Consider the following 21,049-nt stretch of genomic DNA (forward strand, 5'->3'; position numbering starts at 1 on the left):
TAGAAAAAGGCATCACCGGATTAATCAAAGATAGAGTAATAAAATAGTATAGCTCCACACCAATGGCCGTTTTGTCCCTAATCAGAAGCGGAGGAGGGAGATCTTTATTCACTCCCTTTCTAGCTATCTGTACATTCTTAGACACATACCAGCATAATGGCTTTTCGGTTGTGGTATTTTTGTTTCTTTGTCTCCTTCCCACATTTAGTGTTTCCATTCATATTACAAAACGTCTCCCCTGAATTCCAGCTCACCAGATCTCATTAAATTCTGCTTAGTCTTCCTCTGGGCTTCAAAGATCATATAGCTCAGATCTGATCCTTGCTTTTCATCCTACACTACAAGGTCACATTCATGGCACCCACAGTCACTGCCTCCCTCCACATGGATGTCTAACAGGAACTTTCGACTCAACATGACATTTCTTAAACTCATTACTTACACTCCACTTTACCATGCTTTAGTTAATAGCTTCACCACTTGTGCAGTGAGCAAAAACCTGGGAATCACCGGGATTTAAACATAGACTTGACCTAACTGCTCCATGAGTCAGTGTTTTAGGGCACTTGTATGTGAATTCCCCTCCTTAAAACCAAAGGTCATTTTTTTTTCTCAAAGATTCAATTATGCGGCAGTTAGAACAATGCATTCAACAGGTATGTGAATTCATTTAAGACCAAAAGTTAGGACCTGGTGTGACTGCTCAACTGGCTAATCCTACCATGTCAAGTGTAGCATCCCATATAGGCACTGATTTGTGTCTTGTCTGTTCCACTTCCCATCCACCTCTCTGCTTAAGGCATGGGAAGGCAGAGGAGGATGGCCCAGATCCTTGGGACCCTGTACCCGTGTGGAAGACAAGAAGGCCCCCAGTTCCTGGTTTTGGATCAGTTCAGCTCAGTCCATTGTGAATAATCAGAATAGGAAACAAGGGGTGGAAGATATTTTTGCCTTTCCTTCTTGTTGTAATTTTTTTCTAATAAAAATAAGTCTTAAAAAAGTTATTTCTTCTCAAATGCTTAAATCTGTACAACCTAGAATTTTACATTGAAAAAGAAAGTGAATTCTTTTTTTATGAAATTGTCAGGATTAAATTGTAGTGCCTTAGAAATTACACAGATATTAGCATGCATCTTATTCCTTCCAAAACCTTGGACACAACTTATTTTCAGCTGGTACCTATTGGATGTATATACAATGTCTATTAAAAGCAAGAGCATTGCCTTCAGCACTGTGACATACCAAGTAAAACAATTGCCTGCATTGTGGGCATCCCACATGGACATTGGTTCAATTCCTGGCTGCTTCAGTTTCAATTCTACTCCCTGCATATGTACCTGAGAAAGCAGAGGATGGCCCACGTGCTTGGGCCCTTGCACACATGTGGAAGATCCTGAAGAAGCTCCCAGCTCTTGGCTTGTGATGGACTCAGCTCTGACCATTGTGGTCATTTGAGGGGGAAAAAAGCAGAGAGAGGTCTCTCTGTCTCCCCTCTTACACTCTCCATAACTTTGTTGCTCAAATAAATAAATAAATAAAACATTTTAAAAAGAATTTTATAAAGTCACACTAAGAATAGCCATAAATAAATAGATATGAGAGTATATATATTCAGAAAATAATTTTTGGCTGAAGGAAAAAAAAAACAATTCAAGAAATTTGCAGAATCTGTTCTGAGAAAAAGGCATTGTGGGCACAGGAAATGAATGTGGGAAAGGAGAGGGAAAAAGATAGACTTTACATGGGAATAAACCTCTCAAAATTTAGAGATTAGAGATTTTGCATAGTAAGTTGAGAAACAGTTTTGAACTGGAATATGCAGTGTAACTTCAACAAAAATTCTTAACATTTTTACATCACATTTCATGAAGCTCATCATTGAAAAATATAATTGCTGAGAGAACATGTAATGAGTCCTTATTATACCTTTTTTGTCTCAACAAGTATCAATTAGGCTGCATCGTATTTCATTTAATATACCTATCCACTGTACTAAAATATTATTTTAAAGCAAATCACAGAGGATGTATAATTTCATTTGTAAGTATGTCATTTTGTTCTTATTAATGATAAAATTCTTTTGGAGAGCACAACTTTGGCATATCATGGCCAAGTGCAAAAGGGCAATGTTCTACCTTGTGGAACCAGCATCCTATATGTGATTTGGTTCATGTTCAGGTTGCTGCACCTTTTCTGGCTGCTCCACCTCACATTCAGTTCTCTGCTTCTGACCTGGGAAAGCAGCCAAAGGCCCCTCAAGACCTTGGGATCCTCAACCCAAATGGAGGCCCCTGCTTCCTGGCTTCAAATTGGCTCAGCTCTGGCTGTTGTCATCTGAAGACTGAACCAGAGGATGGAAGACCAACTCTCACTATCTCTCCTTTTCTCTGTAAGTCTGCCTTACAAATAAAAATAAATAAATCTTCAGAGGAAAAAAACAAGTAACAATTCACCGATATCCTCAGTAGTCTACATTCTGCATTAGCTGATTTCTCTTAGAAAAAAAAAATGAATACATGATTATTTCTCTGTATTTACCAGTTTTCAAGTTAATGAGTTGATTGTGCTGGTGCTGTGCCATAGAAGGTTTAAGCCTCTACATGTCAGCATTGATTTGAGTGGCAGCTGAAAATGGCCCAACTATGGGCCTGTAAACACATGTGGGAGACATGGAACATGCTCCAGGCTCCTGGCTTTGGACCAGCTCTGCTCCAGCTGAGGAAACCATAAGGGTAATGAAATAGAAGATGAAAGATCTCTCTTTATGTCTCTCCTTCTCATCCTGCAACCATGCTTTACAAGTAAAAATGAATATCTGAAAAAGAGAGAATGAATTGATTTCCTAGCACTATCCAAATGCAACTCATTAAATTTTTCTGAAATATAAAGGGGAATGCTAGAATTTAAACTATTTCACAGGATTCAAATTATTAAGATTCCATCTGTACTGATGTTCATCTTTGACCAAAAGACTCTTTAACTTCCCTTGTAAGCTTTTGCATTAACAAACTTAAATGGATACATAATTTAAAACAGTCAACTATAAGTATTGGATTGTCTATTTCTCTTTTAATTCTGACAACCTTTGCCTTATAAAGTGTGAGGTTTCGCTACTAGATAGAAATGCTTTTGTTATGGTTATGTCATGATAAAGTAACTTTTTTTATAATAAATTCCTTTCTTATGATAATACTCATTGTCTACTTTTATGATACAATTATAACTAACCTTTGTAATATGGTTGAAAAAGTTTTTTATGTCACCTTTTATTAATCTGGAGCCATTATCGTCATACTTAATTTTCTTTTTGCTATTATTTTCATTTTAATTTATCTTCATTTATAAAATTATTTCTTTCAAAGATTATAATGAGTTACATAAATTTCTGAGTTACAATTGTTATTTATGTTATTTTAGCTCATTTCTGAAATAGTTTGTAATGATAGATATTTTCAATATTCCTTTTTATTTTTTTAAAGATTTTTTAAAATTTTTATTGCAAAGTCAGATATACAGAGAGGAGGAAAGACAGAGAGGAAGATCTTCCACCTGATGATTCACTCCCCAAGTGACCACAATGGCTGGAGCTGCGCCAAACAGAAGCCAGGAGCCCTTAACCTCCTCCAGGTCTCCCACATGGGTGCAGAGTCCCAAAGCTTTGGGCCGTCTTCAACTGCTTTCCCAGGCCACAAGCAGTGAACTGGATGAGATTAGAATCAGTGCCCATATGGGACCCTGGAGCATCCAAGGTGAGGACTTTTAGCCACTAGTCCACCACTCTGCACCCAAGATTCCTTTTATTGAGCAGAGATTTTATTCTGGTTTTTACTCCTTTCTTGTGACTTTGGATGAGGTTTTACTTTCATTCTTCTTGATGTCAACTTTTATATTAAACCTGTTCATCTAAACTTTAGAATATGAAAAGACTAGTTTTTCTGAGATTTTTCTTCAAGACATCCCTCAGTCACGAATGCCCTGGATCTGCCATGCCGCAGGGTTGTTAGCCAGTCCTTCTTTATCCTCTCGATATCGCCCTGGTCTTGTTTATTTTCCATTCCAGTCTCAATAACTTCTCTTCAGTGTGGCCAGTCACTCTTCATCTTTTTAAGGCACTAGACCCTTTCTTATAATCCCTTCAGAACTTCTCGCTGTCATTCTCTTATACTCGCCTTCTTTTCCTGTTTTTTGAAGACTATCAGATGCAACACTACTTGTATCTTTTTCTCTCCATTATAGCATGGATTCCATATGGTCTTGGGCGGTGGGTGACTGGACTCACTGCAAGTGTCCTATGACTAACTTGTTACTGAGCTTTGCTATAAACTCTGTCCTTGAATTTTTGTCTTTTGTGTGACTGTAGACCAGAAGCGATTCAAAATTCAACTCGATGTCATAAGTGTAACCTTTAAACCCTTTTTTTTTTTCTGTTAAATATTTCGCAAATCCCTCAGATGTGGAAGACATCACAGACAGTGCTTGCAAAGGAAGATTAAAAAGAAAATATCCAAATAATAAAATATGCTGTAGATTAATCAAGCAGTTGGAATCCAGCACATACATTTCCTTCTGGCCTCTCTAAACACTAAGGAAAAGCAAGGATCATTTCTCAAAATGTTTGCGACAGGAAGTTAAGAGAATAATGATAGTTTTAGTAATCTAGAAAATATAATTTCTGAAATGGTAGGTTGAGGAAAAGCATGACATACAATATCACTTAAAATAGTAAGAAATGAAGAACCTAAGTTTTGTGTAAAATTATTAACTAGGAAATTACACATTCTGAAAAGCTTTAGTTTCTACGTTTAACCCAGAAAATAAGCATCAGCATGGTAGAAATGATGAAATGTCTTTGACTTCGCTTACCATATACCACGTGACGATGGGTTGGACACTGGAAGGGAAATATCCATCTACATCTGGACAAGTGAGCTTCTGAATTCCATATTCTATATACAATCTATGCACGGGGAGTTTCATGCGGGAATTGAAGCAGCTGTCTTTTTGAACAACTTCCAGCGGAAATGCAACTTTGCTGCAATATGTGGTATTCCTGAAAAGAGAATATGCCATAAACGTGTGGCCGCATTTGCATTTGATTTAATATAGCATCCCTATTAAGAGGAACTATGTTATGTTTTGAGACTTCATTTATATGTATAAGCTCATGTAGGAATTAAATGACTTACAGAAGTATTCACTACTGCAATTCACATTACAGAAAAAAATGTAAAAACAGATACATAATTAACTATGTAAAGATTGTCAAAAATAAAGAAAAAATGAAAAAAAAGGACTGAACACAATAGAAAGGGTTGGGGAAACATACGAACATGGGGAGAGGGGCACTTCTTCTGAAAAAAACTAAGGAAATAGCAAGAATTGCTTGCTATAAACTCTGCCCACAGACAATAAAGGGTCTACCACATGGAAATAGGATCCTCTCAGTGGATGTGAATGAGGTAAATTTCCATTAATGTAAAAATACATTTTCTGATGTTAATAAAAGTGAGCAGAGATAGGTTGATTCAAGTCGACTAATATTGGAGCACACATATAAACTTAGTCCCAGAAGACTAATCTAACAGCCAGGCCATAAAAGGATCCAGATGTTTTATTTCAGCTGATTCCATTTCAGGCTATTCTCAGTTTAGGAATCGACTCAGGACAAAGGGCAGCCTGGTAATGCTTATACAATAAAATTTCAATCCTACATTGTTTGAAGACATGGAATATGTGCAGACAGACAGATAAACTGAAAGGGTGCCAATCTGGAAATAGATATTAAAAAATAATAATATTTGGGGAATACCTACAGGCCTTAGGCGGGTAATCCTATTCCTGCAGTGCAAAAAAAAATCTAAAAAGCTTTTTATTTGGGAGGAGTATTTACTTGGCAAATTTTGGATAGATTCGGAAGCATTTTAGAATGTATAGTAGACATGAAAACCAAAGAGAAAACCACTATTTATGCCTTGCTAGCGTTGCAAATATTCACTTAGGAAATCTTAAAAGATGAACGATTATTAAAGATGGTAAACTACTTAAGCCAAACATAAGTTAATTGTCATTGTGTGGACACAAATACTAAAGAAGTGGACACAACTTGAGTATGATGAATAGCTAAGTAGTCGTGGAATTGGCTTAATCAGTCATTCTTTCTTTCCACTCTTCTTTCTACTATCATCTATTTGTAGTTTCACCAATCCATATTAGAATATAAATAATGGATACATGAATATCCTGGCACCAAGGAAGCCCATGCATCAGTCCACTTTCCACTCCAATAAAATGATAGTGTCCATTCAGTCTCAGAGCTATAAACTGCTACAGGGTTCCCCACAGACCTTCCGTGATGAAGATGGGGTCTCTCCAACATACTCATATTGTAGCTTACACTTATTAAAGCATAGACTTAGTTCTCCAAGAGAACCATTAGCATCCCTGTGAGAAAAAGAACCTAGGATTGCATAATGAAGCAAATTGTGTCATTCTCAAAGTCCATACATCATAGTCACTTTACAAATTAATCCTTAAAGATTAAGTACGTTACAAAATTCATAAGGTTAGATCATAAACGGAGGTAACAAGTACCCTTCTAATAGGGAATGAAGACACAGAAACACACAGAAGAAAAGATAGATTTCTGGAGTTTTGATTGTATTCCACTGGTTTATATATATCTATTTCTATGCTGTATCATCCCGTATCATGGTGTTTGTTTTAGTCTCTTTACGGTATGTCATGATATTTCATATGATGGTACTATCACGTACAAGTGAATTTACTTTTGGGATTGTTTTTCCTACTTCTGCGTAAAATGTTATTTTGGTGGGATTTGCATTAAAATTCCAAAACTCTTTGGTAACAGAAACATGTAAACAATATTGATCCATGAATATGGGTAGTATTTTAAAACAGAAAAGTCACATGAAGACATGGAGAGAGAAGTCAGCCAAATACAAGCTGAGGACAGAGGCACTGGGAATGAAAACCACCCTACCCACACTTTAATCTTGGACTTCAAGTCTCCAGAACCACTGGACAATAGACTTTTCTAAAAAGATTTTTTTTTCCCATTGGAAAGTCAGATATATAGAGAGGAAGATTTTCCATCCTCTGGTTCACACACCAAATGGCTGTAATGGCCGAAGCTGAGCCAATCCAGATCCAGGAGCCTGTTCTGGGTCTCCTACACGGGTGTAGGGGCCTAAGGCTTCGGGACATCCTTGACTGCTTTCCCAGGCAACAAGCAGGGAGCTGGATGGGAAGCAGGGCCACGGGGACATGAACTGGTGCCCATATGGGACCCTGGCGCATGCAGAGCAAGCAAGCACTTCACCCACTAGGCTATCACACTGGCCCTGACAAACTTCTTTTTACATCATCCAGTCTGTAGTATTGTGCATTTGCATCCCTAGTTCACCAACATATTGACTGAACAAATCTAAACCATATTAAAAATAAATAAGTAAACAAAGCACTAACAGCACATCTCGTAGTTAGGAAAATGGTAAATCCTGGACGCTAAGAAGAGACACAGTTTAAAAACAAAACTAAGAATTAAAGCTTAAAATGGTTATTTGTTTTGGAGATTCATGTTTTTAAAGTTTTATTTCTTGGAAAGCAAAAGCAACATTGACATGTAGTAAAAAAGAAGCCATCATATTGTGTAGTAACAAAGAAAATCTCCCCATAGCTATAATGAAAAAAGTGGATTTGAAAAAAAGTTGACCATCATGATAGGCTGCTTCATACTCAGATTCCCAGGGTATGGTGTTCACTTGCTTTTTAGAGGAATTCTGGTAGAAAAGCTTAAAAAGCATTGTCCTAAATACATTGACATCTCCCAAATACTCTTTCAAAGACACCCTGTGTCTCTATTGTGTCAAGTACTTTGAAAAACGCCAAGAATAACATAAGAATGGACTCTACTTCCTGCCCTCTTCCTATCCAAGAAAACATATGCTTGTCACTTAGGCAGGTTCTGGTGCCATGTACACAAATTCCAACGTCATGGAAAAAGGGCAAAAAAATAAAGTTTTACCTCTGGACAATGATGACATGCATCAGGGTCTGAAATGGAGCCACCCAAGGGTACTTTTCTTAGAACAAAACCATTGTCTCCACGTATCTCCTTCCTCCCTCTTCAGTGAAACCAACAGTGCAAATTATAATTCTGTCTAAATGTTTCCTTTCCCTCCCCAGCTTCATAGCACAACCATTATCTGCATAAACGCAAAGGAATTAAAGGGAGTGAAGAAAGTCAGCATCCGGAGATAGACTACCTTAGCATGCAGGTATAGTTTCCTGTGTCGTTGAGAAGAGTGGGCCGGAACCAGAGCACATCTTTCTCCTTACTAATGCGGTTCTCAGGAAGGCGGAAGTTAATTGGCTCCTCAAGGTCCCGGTCCTGTCTAGTCCAATACCAGATTAACGTAAGGCCAGCTGAATGAGCTGTGCTGTAGTTAAATTTCAAGAAGTGTTCAAAAAGTGGGCACTTAATGCGGGCTGGCTCATCTTCATAAACTTGGATTTGCCGCATGGTATCCAGTCCCCAGTCATCACAGCGTTCTGGAATAATCAGAAACAGAGAAGACAACAGATGAGTAATCCTGAACAAGGTTATTAAGAGGACAACCCCTAGTCCATCTTTTCCAGAAACTTCCTTTTCTGGTTTTCTTTAAAAATTGCTGTCTCATTAACATTGTACAGGTGTCTGTGCTATGAAGAAATTGCATACTTGGTGGTTAAGAGGACTGACAGACCTCTGTGACTCTCCGAATAGTTTCTTAAAATAGCTACCTTTTCCCCTAGCATCAAAACATAGATGCAAACACATTACACATATGCATGGATATTCACATATTAGACTACATTAATTACATATGTTCTTAGGGTCATGTTTTATATTTTTAGAGGGGGAGATGAAGAGAATAGAAGGAAGCAAAAGAGAGAAAGACAAAAGGCAAGAAAAGAGAAACAGAAAGAGGACACCTTCATTCCTTGAATGCCTACAGTGGCTGGGGCCTGATGAGAGAGTTCCAGCTGCAACCTAATGTAGATCTGGTACCTGGGGTGCAGGGACACAATTACTTGAGTAATTCATGACCATAAACTACATTGGCTGGAAACTGCCAGTCAGAAACCAGACTAGTAACTAAACCCAGGAGTTTTTGTCTGCCCCATAGATGCAGGGCCCCAAGCACTTGGACCATTCTCTGCTTTTTAATTAAGAAATTAGCAGGGAGTTGGATTAGAACTGGAACAGATAGAATTTCAACCAGTTCCCATACGGGATGCCAATGCCACAAGTGGCAGCTTTATCTGTTGTGCCACAGCTCCTGGCCCCAGCTATATATACATATATCCATTCTTCAGTGAAATTTATAAAGGTCCAAGCGTTAAAACATTTATTTTCAGTTTATAATGAATTTTGCTATGATTACAGAGATACCATTTTAATAATGCATTTTCAATTTTATCATTTATTAAATCTGAATTATAAAATTTTATTGGAAACAACATCTTAATAATAATAGTCTAAGGCCTGGCGCCGTGGCCTAGCAGCTAAAGTCCTCACCTTAAACGCATCTCAATCCCATATGGGTGCCCCATTCAAATTCTGGCAGCCCTACTTCCCATCCATCTCTCAGCTAGTGGCCTGGGAAAGCAGTCAGGAATGACCCAAAGACTTGAGATGCTGCACCCATGTGGGAGACTCAGAAGAGGCTCTAGGCTCCAGCTTAGACTTTTGTGGCTGATTGGGGAGTGAATCAACGGATAGAAGATCTTCCTCTCAGTATCTCCTCCTATCTGTGTATCTGACTTTGCAATAAAGATAAATAAATCTTAAAAAAAAAAAAAAGAGGAGGAGAAGGGAGAATGGGAAGAGAGAGGAAAGAAAGAATAACAGAGAGAGGGACCTATCTTCCACCTGTTAGTTCACTGCCTAAATCACTGTATTTGCCAGGGCTTATCCAGCCCAACGACAAGATTCAGAAATGTCACCTAGGCCTCCCACGTGGGTGAGAGTATTGTGCTATCAAAGTGTTGTGCTATCCTTGGCTGCCTTCTCCAGAGGGGAACAGCAGGGACCCAAAACCACACTCTGATACAGAATGCTGGCATCACAAGCACGCACTTCACCCAATTTGTCATATTGTGGGTCCCCAATCCCAATTTAAATTTTCAACATCAAAAATAACTTGTAATGTTCACGTAACAGTCAGGACAAAAGCCTGCAAATCAGCTCCAGTTCTTCACTCTTTCATTCATCTACATATTCTGCAATGTGAAATTGTGAGTCTTCCCATCAAGGAAAGCCTGTTTTACTACCCCTGGAATCTGGGGCAGCCCTGGTAAGTGAGATAACTCAGTAAATGCCACGGAAATAGCTATGTGGTAATACAAGCTATTGCAATACAGGCTAATGCAATACAGCTATTGCTTCTCCTTGTTGAACCCTGTTGCCACAAAGAGAACAAGCCCAGTAAATAGCAATAAACAAGACCACATGTTTCAGGGCTGAGACATCCTAGCCAGCAGCTGGCCAATCTCCAGAAGCACAATTGTCTAACATTCCTACACCTGATCAACAATTATGGGAAGCTTACTCTATACAAATGGATTATAGACTTTTGAGCAAAACACACATGGATAACAGAGTCACATTTTTTCACGGATATTTTGTTTTTATTAAGCAATATTTTGGATCAATAATCAACTACTAGAATAAATGTGTTAGCATTTATTTTAATTGACAAAAGCAAAGAATCTGAAGCTTTCTGACTTCTAGAAAGAAATCGCCACTTCAGGAATCAATACATTTCTGGAAAATTAAACTGTCTTTTCCCAAAACTCCAAAAGCTGCTAAGTTTCCACTTGGAAACAGCTATTTAAGAAAAAAAAAAAAGATTTATTTATTTATTTTTATTGCAAAGTCAGATTCCCAGAGAGGAGGAGAGACAGACATAAATATAATTCACTCCAATTCGAAGTCAGGAGCCAGGAGCTTCTTTGCTTCTTCCAAGTCTCCAACGTGGGTGCAGGGTCCCAAGGCTTTGGGCTGTCCTCCACCGCTTTCCCAGGCCACAAGCAGGGAGCTGGATATGGGATCCAGGTGCCCATATGGGATCCAGGCACGTTCAAGGCAAGGACTGCAGCTGCTAGGCCAAGACACCGAGCCCCACTTAGAAACATCTTAAACCCAACATATATGAGAATAATTGGAAAGCCTGAAAGATTATGTATATGCATAAACAATATTTGAATATCTAAACAATATTTTTTAAAATACCAATCTTTAAATATATTTTTGTTAACAATTCAAAGTAACAAAACTAACTCACTGATTATATACTATACAATGATGATATAAGTATAATGATATACAACAAATACATGTCTTTTAGAAGCTCACTAAAAAATAATATTTCTTACTATACTCTCAAGTAACAGAAAGAGAAGGAAATGAAAAGAAATAGCAGCATCAATATCTGCTGGTGCCAACCAGCTTAGCAGAATTAAAGCAATAAATTGTAAACAAGCACGGGAAAGCCAGAGAAGAAACCGATCTGGAGAACAAACCAATATCCAGAAAGCTGAAGCGGACTGTGAACTGTTAATACCCAAACAGGAACCCTTTAGCACTGTGCACCTAGTATTTCTGTGCTCTTTTCTGAACTGTATTCTAAGGCCACACTCCCCTGCACCTCTTAAGCAAGGAGAGGTCATGTCATGACTTTGGCCAGTAACACATGGCCTTACCGCAGTCACGTGTGAACATTTCACTTTTTCACCCAGCTTCCCGTTAAAGCGAATCATGGGAGACTCGAGTATTTGGACCCCTGTCACTTAGACGGGGGATTGACAGCATCTGACAGTATGTCAGGTTTTTAGATTAGCTGAGAGCTCGCTATTTTCCTTTCTACATTTTAAATATATATAAGCATATATAAGTATTATAATTTCTAGATTATCCAATGACATTAGCAGTGTGGAAAATATGTGGCAAAATAGTTGACTGTAATTAGCAAAATAAAAGTTTAAAAAGCAGAGTAAGCAGGTGAAAAGCAACATGATTAGTGCTATACAAGATAACAAGGTATGTAACAAAATCATAATTTATTGATATGCAAAAAATTGATAAATTATTACTGTTTAAGTAAATATGCATTAGCACTATGAAGAAGGAAATGAGCAGAGAATTCAGAATGGATGGCAATTTAAGAGACACTTCATTTACTTAATAAGAGAAGTGAAAGATAATCCTGAAATAAAAAGTGAATAGTAAACACAAATTGGTTAGCAAAATAAGAGATGAGAAATGCCATACAAAACAAACAAAATATCCAAAAGGAAAAATACTAGCGTGAGTTAGGAAAATTAAAGCAGAAAGAATGCAATTACTTTTGTACAAGCCTTATATTGCCTTTGGGGGGAAAAATGGTGCATGACTTTCTTTGAATATACTTATTGTAGGGAAAAAAGGAAGAGAGAAAGAAATGATGGAAGGAACAGAGATAGATAAATGAAAAACACATCTACCTTGTAATACAATCAGAAATTCATTCTCAGTGTCAACTCTGCCTAATCATATCTATTTTCTCTTAGTCTTAACTTTATTTTTAATAAAAAAAAATCTGTGTTGGTATTCATTGGCATGACAGTCATCTCACTTCCAAATTAAAGAAAAAGCCAGCGAGACAGTTGGGCAGCAGATGGAGCCTGGAACTTCACCATATTAAGTTGTGTGTGTGTGTGTGTGTGTGTGTGTGTGTGTGTGCATGAAATAAGACGTCACTACCTACTGCATTTCATAGAGATTTTCATTAAGCAGTTTACAAAGATATCTTTCTCACAATTCTGTACTTTCTGAATAAAATTTTATGATGATTGAAGCAAGCATATTAGATGAAAACTAGAATCCTCTGTGCACATTCACTCTAACATGTCTTGGTTCAGAACATGCTGACGGGACAATCAGTCCTGATATCATGTTTTCCTCTTACAAAAAGCAATGGCAAAGGGAAAAGAAAGAGGAAGTCCCCCTGGGCATTGCTGATGCCTTTATTAAAGGATTCTTCCTGACACCAACCTGTCCCTTTTTTTTTTTTTTTTTTTGCCCCTGGAGATCTCTAGCTTTGGCCAATGAAGAATAGTAACATAGATGATGAATGACACACAGCTATTTTCTCAGGTGAAGTAGGAGAAAGGTAGTTAGGAAAAGGAGATAGGAAAGTCAAGTTACTAAAACATCTTAGCCACACGCAGGGTAATCTGGCAGGTAATCTGGCAGGCCACGTTAGAGGAAGTCTGAAGAATACTTTGGTGACCACACAGGCTGGATGCTCATTAATCATATTCCTCTTCCCTTCTTTTGGCAGATGTGAAAATTACATACGGCTTTTGGGATGGGGCCAGCTGATTCGGTTCTGGCAAAAGAATGTAGCCAGCACTGCTACGCAGCCTGAAACTCCGAGCTTAATCGTTGGTGCCCCCTCTTCACCTTTACACAGAGCCTGAGGACCACATTTTGGAAAGAGCGGATAGCAATATAGCCAGGGTTTAGAGAAGAGCTACTCAGGAAAACTATCTACCTCTCGCGGGTATGAAAGAAAAACAAATCACCACTGTGTTAAACTAATGAAATTTGCCATAACAAGTAGCACTGCCTATAGTGACTAATAAAGGAAGTATTTTCCTTTCACAACAAGGGTTAATAATCTGCGACACTCTTTATACACAGCATTTATATAGGTTCTAACACACCGACATTTAAATACAGGACCAATCAACAAGATTTTGGCCAACTCTATAGACTATGTTTTCAATGAAAAAAAAAAAGCAATATCGTTTTAAAGGCAAATTATGGTTATGCCAGCTGTGTTTTTTCCCTACATAGTATTGCATGGGCCAAGTGACTATGTCTGTTAAGTGAGCCGTACTCATTTACAACAGGGAATGAAAATGCATACTTCAATATTCACAATCATTGCTCCATGTGGTTTATTATTTTTTTCCTTTGAGAGCATTTGTCCATCTGAAATTTATTCTATGACTTTTTCTCCAAGAGCTAGCCACCTGAGGGTTTTGTCAGAGCTTTTTTTTTTAAGAAAGTATTTAATGAACTAATAAAAATAAATTGTAAAGGCAACAGGCTGGCGAGTCATGTAACAACAAATTAATTATATGATTGACCACAGGCACCGCCTCAGGAAAGATAGGGAAGCTTGTGTTGGACATAAATTTGTCTCTAAAAAGAACAAAGGAAAGTTAAGATATTACTGGCACAGTGAATTGCTTTTTGTTTCAAGAACCCCCCCCCCACCCGGTACAGTTTATTCCACAGTGGAAGTCCTTTCTAAATTGGCCCTGCAACATGGGGGACCCACAAAGTCATCATTTCTCCCAGCCAAAAGAGCTTCTGAAGGCTCCGCCAGGGTGGCACGGACGAATAATGGAACTGTGCAGAGCCTGGCAAAGCCAACTCACTGGAAAATCCAACCCACGCTCCCGACAGCAATTAGCATTTATATAGCAGGGTATACATTTTAACTAATTAATCTCACAACACCCTCTCGGGCTTTCATGCTCATTCCCACATTACATGCCAGGAAACGGAGACAGAGAGATTAATTGACTTACTTTTGCCTGAGTGGTAGTACAAATAAAAGCTGCCCGAACATAGATCTAGGTTGCTTGTCCCAAATCCATGCTCACACAATCAAAGCAGGATATTTCCCACAGGAAAGCTGTTCATATATTTGCGTTTGTTCAGTATTTACTGAGATCTCGCTGTGAGCAAGGCACTGGGCTGGGTGCTATGGTAAACATACAGGTAAAAAAAACAAGCAAACAGACCAAAATTCTTAGAACTTCAGGTAGACAAAAAAAGTAAAAATTTGGATTTTTGGCACACCTAATTAAGGTGGGGCTATGTGTAATTGTTATGTGCCTATTCCTCTCGAAACACTCTTGCACAAACAGACTCAGTCGCCCTTTGCGTAACCCACCTCTCTATGTTGTTATAGGAGAATTAAAGAGCTTGCTACGTGAAAGGATTTCACTGTGTATCGCATCGCTCTACATGACAAATCCGAACGCATTTTACTCCATCAAGAAATTCAGTTTTGTTAGAAAGACAAAAAAAAAAGAACAGAATAAGTGAACTGATTTAACAATAACCTAAACAGAAATATATAGTCTATTACTTTAATTATAAACTGAGTGGAGATGGAAGGTGTTAGCCCTGAGACAGAGATCAGAACCATTTCCTTTTTACATTCCAATCCGGAGCCCAATCTGGATGAGGCTCCCTTAGAAACTGACACATCAGCATGTTCTGGTAATCTTGCCGAAAGCTAAGGCAGAGACTGCAACCATTCTGAAAGTTTTGCTGCATGTTTTCTAATAGCAGGCATAATTCTTCAATTAACATTTACATGTGACCGTCATGAGCAGCTGTTTAGGTTGCCTAGCAAAACGAAATGTCACGAACAGAGAGAGCAGATGAACAGGTTAGGTGTGGGAAGTTTCTGAAGCAACTCCAGGAGTGCCGGCTCAGCCACCTGACGAGGCAGGCAAGCAGCACAGCGCACGGAACACTGGGGCGGCGGATGTCAGCGGTGACTCAGAAACAGACTTCAACACCTATCGGTTTTCTGCATCTATCTAACATGCATGTGCTCACAATCCCATCAATAGCCAAGCACTAAAGGGAGTTCTTGGAATGCAGAAGGAAACAAAACTGAGATCTCATGGAGCTCACCTTCTAACACTGGAAGACTGGCCAGGAAAATCAGGATAAGTCAGTGGAATAAAGAGAGAGGGGAGAAAGTAGGAGAAGAGGCAAGAATATGCAGTTTTATTGAGGGTAATCAGAGAAAATTGCATGACTAGTACAGTCCCTCAACAATTCTGAAACTTCCACATCCCCAGAAAGGAAGCTCATAGTGGACCTAAAATAGTTACGAAAGTGTAGCGAGCTTCCAAACTAGATTCCTACTAGTGTGCACACGGGCAGGAAGCAGGTGACAGCGCCAGTGCTTGGGTCCCTGTCAGTCACATGGGACACCTGGATTGAGTTCCAGGATGCAGTCTTTGGGTCTGGCCCCAGCAGTTGTAGATATTTATGGATAGAAGCTCTCTCTCTCTCTCTCTTTTCTCTGCCTCTTAGATGAACGTGTAAAACTTAAAAATATCAGTGGAGCAATCCCTGGGGTTTTATCAACCCCGTGGGTATAGGACTCTTTAATCAATACTTAATTTACACTTTAAAAACATTTTTGTTCTGCAATAAAATATATAGAACATCTACCATAGTTCTTTTCTAGCACTGTTATATAATGAACCATGAGCTTTCATAAAATCTTCTAACACCCATTCATCTTGAATTCAATTAAAGATAGGCAAAATATTACTAAAATTTGGATTATTCAGTGAGAAGAGAACTACTCCCGAAAAGTCTAGAAAATATTTTTAACTCACACGTGCCCCCACTAAGCCATGCTAATTGGAGAGAGTCAGGAGGCAGAAGGAAGAGCTGCAGAGGCTGTGAGCATCCTTCACACGTACTCAGGCTGCTCTGGTCGCCACAGTGCTGGGCCAATCACTCAGCAGATAGCTCTCCTGAATTGGATAACTTGAGATACCTTATTCCTACTAAAAAAAGAGAGCTTCCTTGATTGAGTAATTTGAAGAAAATAGGAAATAGCCCCGAGCAGAGATAAAGAATGCCAAATTCAGAAAAAAGGTCTGGGCATAGCGGGCAGGGTTCACAAGCCAAGGTTTCTATCTTGCAAGGATTGTTATAGATGTTTCGCAGAACAAATGTGATCTCCAATGGTGTAATGCTCTTCCCTAAAACATTGCATATTCTTCTCTGCAATGCCCTAAAAGACAGTGTCTCATATTAACTGAAAGTGGCAGCCCTGGGGTTAACAGCAACAGCATCAAACTAAACATGGAAAACAAAAGGAAACTAGCAAGTATAAAACAAAACAAACAAAAAATAAGCCCTTTTAAGTTAAAATTCAGAACTAGAGTAAGCATTCTAAAAGTTACAAGATGTAATTATCTGAAAAATGACCTAAAGGTTATCATCTTCCTAAGAATTAGAGTCAGGAAAGGGACAGAGATGTTTCTTCTGTGGGTTCACTCCCCGCATGCAGCCCAACACCTATGGCTTAAGCTGAGGCCCCAACCAAGAGCTGGGCATTCAACCCAGGTCTCCCACATGAGTAGGAGAACCTATTTACTTAAGCCATTGCTTTTGCCTCCCAGAATCTACATGAGCAGGAAGCTGTTGTCGGGAGCTGGAGCTGTAAACTGAACCCTGTACTCCAAAACTGGAAAAAGGCGTCTTAACTGCTCAACTAACCATCCATTTTTCAAAGTCAGCTCTTACAGGATCAATGCTCTGGGATATGTGAACATTTTGATTTTCATTCAATGCCCGCCAGGATAAAATTACACATAAATTGTGAAAGCCAGTGTCACCCGGAACAGTTTGTGGCCCGAAGAAACCCAGTGTTTCTGAGAGAATGTAAATCCTCAGGTCCGAATGAGCTGCACTCTCTAGGCTTTTTCCAGATCTCCATTAAATCATTTCACAACTACTTCTGGGGGCACTGGAAAAAAAGATCCTGAATCATCATATACTACACCTAAGGAAGGTCCACTCAGCACCCTTCCGTAGTGAATAAGGAGGGATGCGAATAGCACCTTCTAATAGCCACCTTAACCAAGCCCAGTTCTCTCACCAAAGCAGCAGCAGGAGTTAGTAGGCTAGAGAATGGCTTCTGGGTATGTTCCTTCTGTACCTTGTTTCCATTATTTTCTGTTAAAGAAATGAGTGACTATAATGAGCATCCTCATGCAGTTGAAAGGGATGATTTCCTTTGCAGGGCTATTATGACAATAAATACACTGGCTCATGTCAAGTGTGGCACAGAACACTAGAGAAATCACAAGCAGGCATTAATTGGTCTGTGTTCCCTTACCCTCAAGCAATGCTTTCTAGTCCATGATTAAGACATAAAGATCCAATTACTATTCTCATATAACAACTGGGCCTGGTATTTCTTTTTGTTTTCATTACTACGTAGTACTTACTAAGAGTCCTAGGAGTGCTAAGGGCCATGACCAAAATACAGAAAAAAAAAAAATGTGGTCCCTGTCTTAAAATTTCTCGCCTTGCACATTCCTTGATCCCATATGGGCGCCAGTTCTAATCCCAGTGGCCCTGCTTCCCATCCAGCTCCCTGCTTGTGGCCTGGGAAAGCAGTTGGGCACAGCCCAGAGCCTTGGGACACTGCACCCATGTGGGAGACCTGGAAGATCTCCTGGCTGCTGCCTTCAGACTGGCTCAGCTCCAGCCATTGTGGTCACTTGGGGGGTAAACCATCAGACGGAAGATCTTCCTCTCTGTCTCTTCTCCTCTCTGTATATCCGCCTTTCAATAAAAAAAAAATTTCTTACCAAAAAAAAAAAAAGAGAGAGAGAGAGAGAGAGAGAGAGAGAGAGAGAGAGAAAGAAACAGACTGTCAGGCTCAGAAGTAAGGAGATTTTGCAAATTATCATAGAATCCCAGAAGGTACTTCTCTGAATCTTAGATCCAAGCGTGGCCTGCAGTTCCAGTTCCACAGCTGGCAATATTGTCATTTCACAGAAGAAGTGAGTGCAATCACGAGAGAATAAAGCACAGGTCTGAGACACGAGAATAATGCATGGCAGTGGTAGGGTTCTTGCAGGCTACATTTTTTTTTTTCTTTCTGGAGAACATAGTGGTGAAAAGCCTCTGAAAATCCTAATATTTGTTCTGTTGTTTCCTTGGCATGTGACTATGTATAAGTAAATTAAGCAACACAGAGTAAAAGCCTGGTGTGAAGATTAAATGAGACACTAGTTTACAGTATTTAGCTGGGAGCAATTTATGTACTGCTTGCTTCTGTTAGTATTATATCCCACTCTTTCTCAATTGCAAATTGATCATGGTCAATTAAAAATTGAACATTGCTTAACAAATGCCGCTAGTCAGTTTCAGGGAATGACCTCTATGAAGTAATTATGAGCGGTGAAATACAAGGGGATCTAAAAAAAATAGAAAAAAATCTCCTTTTATAAGTCAGATAACAGCACAGAGAACTAACTTGACAAAGAACACAGAGATTACCAGTGGCAAGCATAGAAACAAACTTTCAGTCAAATTGCAGGTTCTTGTTATTGAATCATCCCATCAAACCATAGATTTCACATACATAGCTGCATGTTCTCTGTTGTTGCTGGGAAAGTTAACAGCACAACTGTGTATTCCTCTCTAAAACATGTCAATAAAGGTTGAGAATCAAACTCAGAAATACAGGAACAGATATCAAGAGTGGAACATAAAAGGTAACTTTTGTGAGTTCTACAGAAACAAACCACACGATTTAAATCCTTGTTCTCACCACTCCGTTTTTACATTTGAAAGCGATAAATGGAAATTATTTGATATTAATGTTATCTAGACATTGCATTCTAAAACAATTCCTTGCCTCATTTTCCTCACATTTGAGCTATCTTTAAAAAGTGCATGGAGAGGGCCTGGCACGATAGTGTGTGTAATGGTTAAGGTCCTCGCCTTGAACGTGCCGGAATCCCATATGGGCACCGGTTCTAATCCTGGCAGCTCCACTTCCCATCCAGCTCCCTGCTTGTGGCCTGGGAAAGCAGTTGGGGAGTAAATTATCAGACGGAAGATCTTCCCCTCTGTCTCTCCTCCTCTCTGTACATCTGCCTTTCCAATAAAATGAATAAATCTTTTTTAAAAAGTGCATGGAGAACACATACTATGAAAAAAGGAATGGGATTCAACATTCATGCAACACAACAAACATAGTTTAATGTTATCTTTCCACTTTTTTGATTGTTTTGAATAATAGTACAAGACACTAAGTACAAATTTAGTGAAAGTATCCACCCTATACAGTTGCTAGGGGGGAATTCTGATAATTTACAAAAATTTCAGAAGGTTTCTGGTGCAGAACAAGAGTTTCAAACTTTTAATTATTCTTTATTTTAATATAAAAGAAAACAGACTCAAAGAAGGAGGTGCCAGGGAATATTGTTTATTTTGTGTGGTTGCTTTCGCGATTTACTACATTTTAACAGAGCCACAGACCAAAATTTAACAAAAAGAAGGAAGAGGAGGAAGAGAAGATGATTAAGATTTGACTCCTAACATATTGAAAGACTGAATATGAATTCATGTCTTAATTAGCAAGGATAACTATGCAATTACTTTCCACTCAACAATGTGATGAACACTTAAAGCCCCAAAAGCACACACGGGAACTCTAGGTTCTCACATCTGAATCTGAGGGTCAGGAGATTCCCTCCCTAAAAGCAGATCAGAGGCCATTCACTAAAGGTACAGTTGGAGCCCTTCACCCCTGCCAGCTGCTGTCCCCAGCACCTGAAGCTCTGCCAGCTGTATCTCAGGTACAACTACAAAAACACTGTGAAGCCCACCAAATGAATCTTGCTAGCCTTCTCCCCAGCAATTCGAAGGAAACTGCCAGAAATAAAATGGAATTTACAATCTTCACCACCTGCCAGGGAAAAGACACAGGATATAAGCCTGCTACTGCATTTAACAGAGGCATCACCTGTCTCATTTGATTTTAATAATGTGTCAAGCATGCCGGCTTTTCCTGAAGCCTCCTCGTGACAAGCAGCAAGCAAAGATTCTGAGAAAACTTAGGTGTAGCAGGCTGAGAGCCTAAGAAACGAGCCGGGAGCAATGCTTGGCAGGAGAATGATGATGCAAAAACAATTCAAGAGGTTGTCAAATGGCTGGGTTTTCAGTGTTTGCTCATCTAGACATCAGTGTCAGCTCCAATAGGCAGAAGGCTTGGGAAAGTGAAATGGTTAAACTTTATGAATAGCTGCGTGGCCAATAACATACTATGCATCTTACAAAATTAGCACAGCATAGAGTTGGAATGAGGACTTGGAAATCATTAGAGCCCCAGGACACACTATACGGAAAAGGTTCAAGGCGAGAGCG

At 39.1% G+C, this 21,049-nt stretch overlaps 1 protein-coding gene across 3 annotated transcripts in view; it reads right to left on the reverse strand.

Moving 5' to 3' along the window:
- LOC121171274 (interleukin 1 receptor accessory protein) overlaps positions 1-21,049 on the reverse strand; it is a 128,462-nt gene that overhangs the window by 42,934 nt on the left and 64,479 nt on the right. For all 3 annotated transcript variants that reach the window (XM_041002908.1, XM_041002907.1, XM_041002909.1), the window contains 2 exons: positions 8,286-8,571; positions 4,864-5,050 (listed from right to left, as the gene is read on the reverse strand). In XM_041002908.1, the coding sequence (XP_040858842.1) occupies positions 4,864-5,050; positions 8,286-8,571 (473 nt within the window). The remainder of the gene's footprint in view (positions 1-4,863; positions 5,051-8,285; positions 8,572-21,049) is intronic.

Source organism: Ochotona curzoniae, unplaced genomic scaffold (genome assembly GCF_017591425.1).
Source record: "Ochotona curzoniae isolate NIBS_2020 unplaced genomic scaffold, NIBS_Ocur_1.0 scaffold_2587, whole genome shotgun sequence".
NCBI classification, from domain to species: Eukaryota; Metazoa; Chordata; class Mammalia; order Lagomorpha; family Ochotonidae; genus Ochotona; species Ochotona curzoniae.